We start from the raw sequence: 11,035 nt of genomic DNA, 5'->3' as shown, positions 1-11,035 counted from the left end.
GAAGATTTCCTACACTTACAGAAAGTTCCACTGCTGACCTCTTTCACAGGTTTATCAGACTGAGAGGCTCCTGGGTGTGCACAGCAGGCAGGGAGAGCAAACCAAGGATAAGCCCGCAATCTACACAGCCAGTTGGTTGCCCTGCCCTCTGCCTGATAGCAGGCAAAGGGGACACAGTGTGGGGCTGGGGACACCAGGAGCTTGCAGGGACCTGTTCTGTCAGCAGGAAGGACCAGCACCAGCACCTGCAATGGAAGGTAGGGGTGTTCTCCTGGGCAAAATCTTAGTGTTTCCCCTCCCCCTGTTCACCACGGGGCAGCTGGAGAGACGCTGCCCTGCCCAGCAGGCGTGTGCTCATCGCAGCCCAGCAGTAGCTTGTCTCCAGCCAGCAGTCTGTCCTCAGCTCTTTGGGCTCATATCAAAGCCACCAGAATAACTGACAAAGTTTAGGCCTCTTTAGAGCCCTTGAGTTGAATTTGGAGTTAGGTTCACTGTGGACTGGCTGTTTGAACCAAGTTGTGGCTCCCTTCGATCCCATGTGCACCTCTCACACATTACAGGTGCCCTCAAATGCCACCTGCTGGACAGAACCCGGGGTGGGCCTGGCTTTGGGGTGGGTGCAGTGGAGCGTCTCCACAGGACAGTCTGGTAGCAGGGCACCATCCAAGCACCTGGACACAAGCTCCTGGTGGTGACTCCCCTAACTTCACCAGCTGCAAGCCAGGGCCTCCTCTAGGCTCAACTGAGCTCCTGTGTCCTTGCAAAGCATAGGTTCTAGACCCCTGTCTGTGGGACATCTACAAAGCCAGGGTCCCTGAGGGATGCGGTCCTCAGGAGTATTCTCTATAGCCTTGCCCACCAGAAAGGTCAAGGTGGCCACAAAGGCAGGTGCAGTGTTTTCACTTCTCAGGTTCCAGTGTGACCAGCTGCGCTGGCCTTGGGTGGCAGACCCTTATTTGATCACAGGATCCTGTGCTTCACCCAGGAGCAGTGGCCAGCTCTAGACATTCTGAAAGCAGTCTGACCTCCTCTGCCTTTCAACATACTAATAATTTTCTGTTATTTCTTCCTTTCTCTATAGGGAGTAGGCCAGTGCCTGGTGCCGGGCCTTTCCATCTTGGGCCCTGTGTCAGAGCTTTGACCAGCCGGCCACACCTAAGGACACACCTACTCTCACCTACCCCCGACTCATTCCTTTGCTCACCACGACCCCCCCTTCTGACTGTCCCTTGCTTGCTTTCCATGCCAGCAGTTTGCATAAGCGGGACAGATAATGTCTTCCGCAGGGCAGGAAAGATGTGAGCGGCCCTCTGTGCCGGGCGTGGGAGTGGGCTGTGTGTTGCCTCCAAGGTGATGCCATGGTAAGCCCAAAAGGCATTTTAGAGTCACTTCTCCCCCAAGGCCCACAGTGCACTAGGCACTTTGAGAGGCCAGGGTGTGCTGCCCGATGCAGGGATTGCTTTTTATATTTTTCCTCACTCAGAACAAAAGGTGACTGTTACAGCCGAAAGACACACTCAAGAAAAGTGTTCTTGTTTTTCGTTTTTGTAATTTTTGGGGTAATTTTTATTTTTGAGAGAGTGTGAGCAGGGGAGGGGCAGAGAGAGAGGCAGACAGAGGATCCAAAGTGGGCTCTGTGCTGACAAGCTGACAACACAGATCCCAACGTGGGGCTTGAACTCACAAACCACAAGATCATGACCTAAGCTGAAGTTGGACGCTCAACTGACTGAGCCACCCAGGTGCCCCCCAAGAAGAGTGTTTTAATCCCGTGTCTGGCTTAGAACGTTGGGTGACGTGTAAGTTCAGAGCAGTTCTGAAGCAGAGCAGAGCAGTTCTGGAGCGTGAAGTTCAGAGCAACTTCTTCTTGACCTGATTGTTGTTGCAAAGGCAATTACACACCTTTCACCAACCTCACCTGGCATTGCTTGGTTTCAGGATTTGTGCTGATGATGGATACCATCGTTGCCTTCTGCCTCGATGTGTGATGCATCATCACCCCAGACCATCACAGGATGGGGGCTCCAATCCTATAAAACAGATCTCATACCACATTTAACTGGGCAGAGCTGTTTGCCCTTTGGAAATCACATGGTATCTTATGGGATCCATATCCCAGACTTGTCCTGACCCTTCTTCTCACCTCTCCTTTCTCCAGCAGGGAGGCAGGACTACAATCTCCTGGTGATTGGCGGGGGATCTGGCGGCTTGGCTTGTGCCAAGGAAGGTATGTGTCCTGTGCCCTGTATCCTGCCAGTGTGGCGGGGGCTCCAAGCTTTCAGGGACGCCTGGAGAGGGCTGCATTGTTCTCGTAGCTAGGTGGAGATGCACCCTGAGTGGCCATGCACAGAATGCATTATCTCTGTAGCTGGCCTGCTGGTCTCTGGGGTCCTACATCCTGCAGGGTCACCCCAAGAGCCTCATCATTTTGCCCTGCTCCCTGCCGCTCCCGAGTTGTCTGTGCAACTCCCAGAAGCCAGGATGACACCCAGGTCTGAGCCTGCCCTCTTGGGCTGCAGCCCAAGGCCTCATGGGAGCTGTCCCCACCCATCTGACATGTCTCCCACCACCCACACCCTTGCTCACTCTTCTGCTACAGCCCCTGGCTGCCTCACTGCTTCCCGAAGGTCTTTCTGGCCTGGCGCCTCACCCTGGCTGTCTGCCTGGCCTGGTCTGGCCTGGTCTTCACCAGCCTGGTTAGCTGTGGGGCTCACTCATCTTCCTTCAGTCTTTGCTGCCAAGGGTAGAATTACCCCCTTCCACACACATCTGGTCCCTGCTCCCGGCTCCACTGTCCTCGTTCTTAGCCCTGGCACTGTCCCACAGAGATCATGGTTTGTTCTGCTGTCCGTGTCTAACCAGATGGGTCTGGGCACCCCGGGGTGCTCAGTAAAGATGTGTTGAGTGAAAGGGCTGGACCCAGAGGCATCCAGAGACCTCGTGTTGCAGTTTACCACTAATCTGGATGCGGAACAGATGGCCACCATTTCACTGGGGGCTCTGCTCTCTGCTTTAGGAGTGCCTGGCAGTCTGCTTGTCTGTCTAAATGATAAGGAGGCAGGTGAGGCAGATGTGGATGAGGGAGAGGGGAAGACAAGAGAGAAATGGTGCCCAAAACATGAAGAGTTGAGCAGCCACCCTGACCATTTAATTACAGCTCTCTGATATCAGATCCTGGGTTTTAGAATCACAGTTGGCATAAAGGAAATTTGCTGTCCACTGCTCTTGCTCTGAGGGGCAGAGGAGGGTGCTGGCCTGCAGTGGAGGGCAGGAACCTTGGAAGTCTCCTAGCTGATTTGGGGGCCCACAGAGGGACACGAGGTCCTCATCCCATTGAACCACAGAGCCACCCCAAGAAACAGAGCATACAGACAGTTGTCCCAGTGGTGTGTCTTATAGCAGAAGAAAGCCCTGGATGTCGTGTCCACTCTAGTGTCTTATCTGTAGAGGCACATCTCTGTTAACCCACAATACTTCCCAGGTCTGTCTTTGCCTTTCTCAACAGTGGCATCTCTCCCTGTGGATGATTGTGCTTTTCTATAGCTTTACTGAAATATAATTGACTTAAACCGTACATATTTACAGTGGACAACTTGATATGCTTTGACATACGTACACACCTGTGAAGCCAAGTACCGCAGTCAAGCTAGTGAACATGTCCGTCCCACCCGTGTTAGCTTGCCGGGGTTGCCGTCACAAAGAACCACAGGCTGCATGGCTTAAGCAGCAGAAATGTATTTCCTCACTGGAGCCTGGAAGTCTGAGATGAAGGTGCCAGCAGGGTTGTTTCTTCTGAGTCCTCTGTCCTTGGCTTATAGATGGCTGTCATTTCTCTGTGTCCTCACATGGTCTTTCCTCCGTGTGTCTATGTCCTAATCTCATCTTTTTATGTGGACACCAGTCAGATTGGAGTAGGTAGGGCCCACCCTATGGTCTCAATTCTAACCTCTATAAAGACCTTGTCTTCAAATAAGGTCACATGCCAAGGTTCTGGAGGTTTGGGCTCCAACATGAATTTTGACGGGACGTGACTCAGCTCATAACAAACCCCAAAGTTTCCTCAAACCTTGGGAACCCCTTCCTGCTGCTCCCTCTCTGCTGCATCCCCAGACAGCCAATGATCTGCTTTCTCTCACTACAGATTAGTTTGCATTTTCTAAAATCTTGTTATGCAAGATGAGATCATGCAGCATGTATTCTTACTTCTCTGGCTTTTTTTCACATAGCATAATTATTTTGAGATTGATCTGTGATGCTGTGTGCATCTAGAGTTCATTCCTTTTTATTACTGATTAGTATTCTGTTGTTTGCATGCACCACATGATGTTGGGCCAGTCACCTATAGGTGGACATTTGGGGTATTTGCAGTTTGGGGCTATTGTGAATGGTGCTGCTGTGAACATTTGGGTTTGTGTTTTGGTGTGGATGCATGTTTTCAATTCTCTGAGATAAATGCCTAAAAGTAGAACAGGTAGGTCATGTAGTATATCTCTTCTTTAGGTATTTTTTCATTTATTGCCATAGTCTTTCGTAGTCTTCAATGCACAGGTCTCCACATCGTTCATCAGATTTATCATGAAGTGTTTCATATGTTTTCTAACAGCTTTTTGAGATTAAGTCATATACCATACTATTCATTCATTTAAATTGCATAATTCAGGGGCGCCTTGGTGGCTCAGTCAGTTAAACATCTGACTCTTGATCTCGGCTCAGGCCTTGATCTCAGGGTCATGAGTTTAAGCCCTGCTTTGGACTCTGTGTTGGGTGGGAAGCCTACTTAAAAAACACAAAAATGCACAATTCAGTAATTTTTAGTATATTCACAGAGTTTATAACTATCACTATATCAATCATAGAAATTTTCACCACCCTCCAAAATTATTCTGTATCCATTAGCAGCCAGTCCTCAGCCCCAGAAAACCACTAATCCACCTTCTGTTTGTGTGTATTTGCCTATTCTGGATATTTCATATAAATATGTGGTCTTTTGTCTTTGTATCTTCCACTTACCATAATGTTTTCAGCACTCATCCACCACACAGCATATGCTAATGCCGTATTCCTTTCAGTGGCTAAATACCATTCCACTGCATGGACAGATCACATTTTATTATCCACTTGTCCATTGCTGGACATTTGGGTTGTTTCTACTTTTTTGGCTTTTGTGAATAATGGTACTGGGAACATTTGTGTGCATATTTTTGTGTGGATCTGTTTTCCTGTCTCTTGGGTAGATACCTAGGAGTAGAATTGCGGAGTTGTGTGGTTTGACCTTTTGAGGAAATGCCAGACTATTTTCCAAAGTGGCTGTATCATTTTATATTTCCACCAGTGATGCAGGAAGGTTCAGATTTCTCCACATCCTCTCTAGCATGTGTTATCTTTTTTATTATAGTCTCCTAAGTAGGTGCTCAAATGGTACCTCCTTGTGGTTCATCTGTGTTTTCCTAACGATTAATGACATGGATCATCTTTTCATGTGTTTATTGTCTATTTGCATATCTATGAGTAAATGTCTATTCACAAGTTTTGCCCACTTTTTTTTTAAAGATTTTATTCTTAAAACAATTTTTTTAATGTTTATTATTTATTTTTGAGAGACAGAGTATGAGCAGGGGAGGAGAAGAGAGAGAGGGAGGCACAGAATCCGTAGCAGGCTCTGGGGTCTGAGTTGTCAGCACAGAGCCTGACGTGGGGCTTGAATCCATGAACTGTGAGATTATGACCTGAGCCAAAGTCAGACGCTGAACCTACTGAGCCACCCAGGTGCCTCCTATGTTACATATTCATACATAAATATATTCTGGTTACTAGACCCTTATCAGGTATATGATTTGCCAATACTTTTTTCCATTCCATGGATTATCTTTTCACTTTCTTGCAGCACATTTTTAATTTTGATGCAAGTCCGGTTTATTTCTTATTTATTTTGTTGCTATGCTTTTGGTATTTGAGAAACAGTGGTCTTACCCAAGCTCACAAAGGTGTATGCCTGTGTTTTCCTCTAAGACTTGTACATTTTCAGCTCTGACACTTAGGCCTTTGGTCCATTTTGAGTTCATGTATACATAGGGTGCGAGGTAGCTGCTTTGGGGTTTGCAGTAGACACCTTGAACTTGTCACAGTCTGCCTGCAAGTGATATTGTCCCACTTCACATGTAGTACGAAAACCTTAGTATGGTAACATGCTTCCCTTACTCCCTTCCGAGCCTTTATCCTATGTGGTCATATGTTTTACTTTTACATGTTATAAGCCCCATAACACATTGCTATTTTTTTGTTTAAACCATTACCTTCAAAAAAGATTAAACTAATGAGGAAAAAATCTTACACATCTGCCCGTGTAGTCACCACTTCTGGTGTACGCTTTCCTTTGTACAGATCCGAGTTTCCATCTGCCATCATTTTGCTTCTACCTTAAGGATGTCAGTGAACATTTCTTGTGATGTGGCTCTAAGAGTAATTAATTCTTCAAGTTTTTGTATGTCTGAAGACATCTTTATCTTGCCTTTAGTTTTTAAAGATATTTTCTCTGGGTGGAGAATTCAAGGAAGATAGAGTTTTTGTTTGTTTTTTCTTTTAGTACTTTAGAGACATTGTCCTTCTGGCTTCTCACTTGCATTATTTCTTTTTGTTTGTTATTAGAGAGAGAGAGAGAGAGAGAGAGAGAGAGAGAGAGAACACAAACCCAAACAGGCCCCATGCTCAGCCTGACACAGTGCTCAATCCCATGACCCTGGGATCATGACCTGAGCCAAATCAAGAGTGGGACACAACCAACTGAGCCACCCAGCAGCCCTCACTTGTATTGTTTCTGATGTCATCTGCTGCCTCTTTATCTCTGTGTTCTTTCATTGTGTGTCTTTTTTCCTCTGGTGGTTTTCAGGATTTTCTCTTTTCATTGGTTTTGAGCAATTTAATGAGGGTGTGCCCTGGTGTAGTTCTCAATTATTTTTCTGCTAGACTTCACTTAGCTTCTTGGGACCATGGATTTATAATTCTCATCAAGTTGTGAGAATTTTCAATCATTATTTCTCCAGGTAATTTTCCTGTTCTTCCTCCTCTCCTTCACTATGGGAGACTTTAATCACACATATATTAGGCTGTTCAAAGTTGCCCCTCAGCTCCTGGGTGCTCTCTTCACTTTGGAGAGTTTCTATTCCTGTGTTTCCAAGTTCACTAATAAAAGAGTCTGCAAAGTCTAATCTACCATTAATCCCACCCAATATATTTTTTATCTCTTTTATTGTAATCTTCATCTCTATAAATCCGACCTGGGTCCTTTTGTATATCTTCCGTGTTGCTTCTTAACTTTTTGAGCATGGGGAATACAGTTACAATACTCATTTTACTTTTTTTCTAATTCTGACAACTGTGTCAGTTTTTGGTCGGTTTCCATTAACTGATCTTTTCTCTCTTACGGCTTGTATTTTCCTGCTCCTTTGCATGCCTGATGGTTTTCTATTGAATTTCCCTTGCTGGCTTCTAGATATTTTTAGATTCCTAGATACAGTTTTGAGCATGTTCTGGAGTTTGATTCCTTTGCATCTTCCACTTAAGATTTATTAGGCGAGGAACACCTGGGTGGCTCAGTCAGTTAAGTGTCCGACTTCAGCTCAGGTCATGATCTTGCAGTTTGTGAGTTCAAGACTCGCATCGGGCTCTGAGCTGACAGTGCTGAGCCTGGAGCCTGCTTTGGATTCTGTGTCTCCCTCTCTGCCTGCCCTTCCCCCATTCAGTCTCTCTCTCTCTCTCAAATAAATAAAACATTTAAAAAAATTAAAAAAAAATTTTTTTTTTTAATTTATTAGGCAGGTCCAGAGCTGTGCCCAATCATTCCCAGTGACTGGGATCTGACCTTAATACTTTCACAGCTCCCCAGGAATCATTTGTTTTGTCCAGTTTACCTTCTGGGAACAGGCAGTATTCCCAGCCCTGCATGATCACTGTCTCCTCTGGTCTTTCTGGATGATTCTTTCCTGACCTCAGGTAAATTCCTCACACACATGCACTGATCAGATGTCTGGGATTCTGTGCAGCTCTCTCCTCTCTGGTTCTCTGTCCCAGAAGCTCTGGCTGCCTCAGTCTCCCCAGGCTCCCAGCCTCTCTCCTCAGCCGTTGAATCTGGTGGGCTCTGCCTGTGCTGCATCCTGAAGACTCTCCAACTGTGAGGCTCACCTCGTTTGTTTCCTATCTTCCAAGAATCACTCTTCTTGGAAGAGTAATGTTTGGTTTCTTGAAACCCTTATTTTATGTATTCCGTCTGGAGTTTTGGTTGTCTTGGATGGGAGGGTACATCCGGTCCCTGTTGCTCCATTGTGTCAGATGGGAGAGACAGACGTAGGCATGTTTGAAGAGTCCCCTTGTTTTTAATTTTTTTTTTTAATGTTTAGTTATTTTTGAGAGATAAACAGAGCACAAGAAGGGAAGGGGCAGAGAGAGAGGGAGACACAGAATCTGAAGCAGGCAAAGAGTCCCCCTTGTTTTTAAAACAAGCACTGCGATCGCATCACTGATCAGTTGAGCAAAATGGGTTTTTACATGAAGGCTTCTAAAACTTTGTTCTGATCTTGGTTGATAGCCATGAATTGAGTACATTCTGTAGTATGTGAAACACTCATGAGTCACGATGTTTAAGTCGGGCATGCCCTCAGTCAGGTCCAGTGCCCAGGCTGGCGATGCAATTCCCCAAGTAAGCCAAGGGGAAGCCCTTCAATTATCCCTGGCTAATTGGTAACAGGGTCAGAACCTAGGATTGGTGGCCCTGGGAGGAATCTGCTTACAGCCAGTGGGGAAAGCCAGGAGACTCCAGACAGGAGGTGCAGTTGGAGCCCAGGTCTCCCTCCCACTTTGGGGCCTGGCTGATCCCGGACCTGCCATTTGACCTTCCATTTTCTCACCCTGAGAATGAGGTAGCAAATAGCCACAAGGGTAGACCTTGGGAAGAAGCCTCCCATGGTGTCCAGTGGAGAAGAGAGGAGATGAATGAGTCTACTGGGTAGGTCTGGGGAGAGAGCCAGGGGAAGCTCCGAGTCTGGGGCCTCTCCCAGGAGGTGGATACTCCTGTGATGCATGTAAGTATGCTCTGGGTGGGCACCAGGCTCATGCTGAATGTCTGGGCCTGGAGCCAGGTGCGGCAGAAGACAAGGGAGGGCTGTGGTGGGCATATGAGGAAGGGTGGGCATCCCACTGGGTCCTGGCACTAGGGTGGGTGGTGTGAAGGCTGCAGTCAAGAAGAGGCCCAAGGGTTCCCATTTATGGGCAGCACAGCTGTGTGGCAGCTGACAGGTGGGGAGATCTGGGTGTGGAGCTGGTGGGAAGTTGCTGGTCCTGGTCTTTCCCTGCCGTTTTCTGGTGGTCATGGGCCCCTAGGGTCCCCAGCCCCAGCCCCGAAGCAGCTGCCCATCTGCTCTCTCTTTTTGTCTTTCCAGCCGCTCAGCTGGGAATGAAGGTGGCCGTGGTAGACTATGTGGAGCCTTCCCCCCGAGGTAGGTAGCCCTGGATGGGAGCCGTGTGTCCTGGGGAAGAGGGAGGAAGGGTGCCTGGTTCATGCACGGAGGGTGGCTGAGCCTAGAGCCAGTCACCCACTGCTAGTTGGCATCTCTGGCACAGGTCCTGTTTCTCCAGTAAGTCACCATTAATGTAAAGTTCCTCGTTCTTATTTAAAAATGAATCTGACTATAATCATAGAGAGTAAATTCACAGGGCAGTGTTCACCTGGAGCGTGTCTGAGTTGCAAACAATGACTTCAAGGAATCCTACACAACTGTAGAACAGGAGAGACTTCTAGTCCCCTGAATACAAATCTAAACATGCTCTTCCCAACATGCCAGGCACCAGGTGGGGCCTAGGCGGCACGTGTGTGAACGTTGGCTGCATCCCCAAGAAGCTGATACACCAGGCAGCGCTGCTGGGGGGTATGATCCGCGACGCTCCCCACTATGGCTGGGATGTGGCCCAGCCGGTCCTGCATGACTGGTGAGGAGCCCTGCCCACTCCCAGTGCTTGTCCACTGCTCATGGGGGAGGTTGACTGCTCCATTAACCCTCACGGAAGCGTGCTATCAGAGAGGGGCCCTCACTGGGAACAGCTCTGTGCCCCACCCCTTGACATTTGGCAAAGTCTAGAGACATTTTTGGTTATCACCACTGGTGGGGGGGGGGGCTGCTGCACCTATGGGGTGCTGCTAAAGGCCCTATGGTGCACAGGACACCCTCACAAAGGTTGATCTGGCCCCAAAGACCACTGGTGCAGGGTGAGAAACTGATTCAGGTTCCACAGGTGGCACCTGGTCTGCTCTGAGCTGCACATAGGCCCCTCTGTGGTTCTCAGATGACCTAGACTCAGGGCCACTGCTGTGTCCTGGTGGCTGTGGCCCAAAGCCCCTGTTTTCCCTGAGTCCAAAGTCCCACAGCCCCAAACCCAGGACAGAGACAGTGGCCGTGGGGATAGATGTCACATTTCCCACCTTTAGAATCACTTTGTTTCTTAGTATTTCTGCTAACCCACTATTTGCATCTGATCGTCTGTTGTGGGACTCTATAGTTATTGCTTCTGTTGTGGTTTTTAACATCTCTTGTTGTGTGTTAATAGGAGGAAAATGGCAGAAGCTGTTCAGAATTATGTGAAATCCCTGAACTGGGGTCACCGGGTCCAGCTTCAGGATAGGTACTGAGGCCTCCTCAGGCCCTCCCGGCCCTCTCTGGGTCATTTCATACCTTGTCAAGCACTTAACTCCTCAAAGGCTCAGCAGTGATAAGACGAGAAGTCCCTGCCCATGGGGTGGGGGTGCACACACGAGAAGCAGATGGGGTGAGTGCCCTGTGAGCAGAAGGCCACCCTGCAAGCTGGCACCTGCAGAACCTGGAGTATCAGGGAGTGGGGGGCATGTTGGCAGGATAGCTGGAGCCCAGGGCTGCACCAAGGAGGAGGCATGCTCGGAGCTGGGGCTAGGGAGAACAATGGCCAGAGTGTGGGAGCATAGAGAGGGCCATCCCAGACGCCAGCACCTTCCTCGAGGCAGGTGACCTTTCTC

The 11,035-nt window shown here is 48.3% G+C and overlaps 1 protein-coding gene across 6 annotated transcripts in view; it reads left to right on the top strand.

The window, feature by feature from the left end:
• TXNRD2 (thioredoxin reductase 2) overlaps positions 1-11,035 on the top strand; it is a 51,337-nt gene that overhangs the window by 2,109 nt on the left and 38,193 nt on the right. For 3 of the 6 annotated variants that reach the window (XM_027049676.2, XM_027049679.2, XM_027049686.2), the window contains exons 2-5: positions 2,159-2,227; positions 9,432-9,488; positions 9,834-9,978; positions 10,594-10,668. In XM_027049676.2, coding sequence (XP_026905477.1) covers positions 2,159-2,227; positions 9,432-9,488; positions 9,834-9,978; positions 10,594-10,668 — 346 coding nt within the window. Of the gene's footprint in view, positions 1-49; positions 258-2,158; positions 2,228-9,431; positions 9,489-9,833; positions 9,979-10,593; positions 10,669-11,035 lie in introns of those variants that run through there. The other 3 variants (XM_027049681.2, XM_027049680.2, XM_027049678.2) reach the window with 3 other exon arrangements.

Source organism: Acinonyx jubatus, chromosome D3 (genome assembly GCF_027475565.1).
Source record: "Acinonyx jubatus isolate Ajub_Pintada_27869175 chromosome D3, VMU_Ajub_asm_v1.0, whole genome shotgun sequence".
Lineage (NCBI taxonomy): Eukaryota > Metazoa > Chordata > Mammalia > Carnivora > Felidae > Acinonyx > Acinonyx jubatus.
Note: the sequence above shows the minus strand (reverse complement) of the source record. Positions and strands in the feature narration are given on the sequence as shown.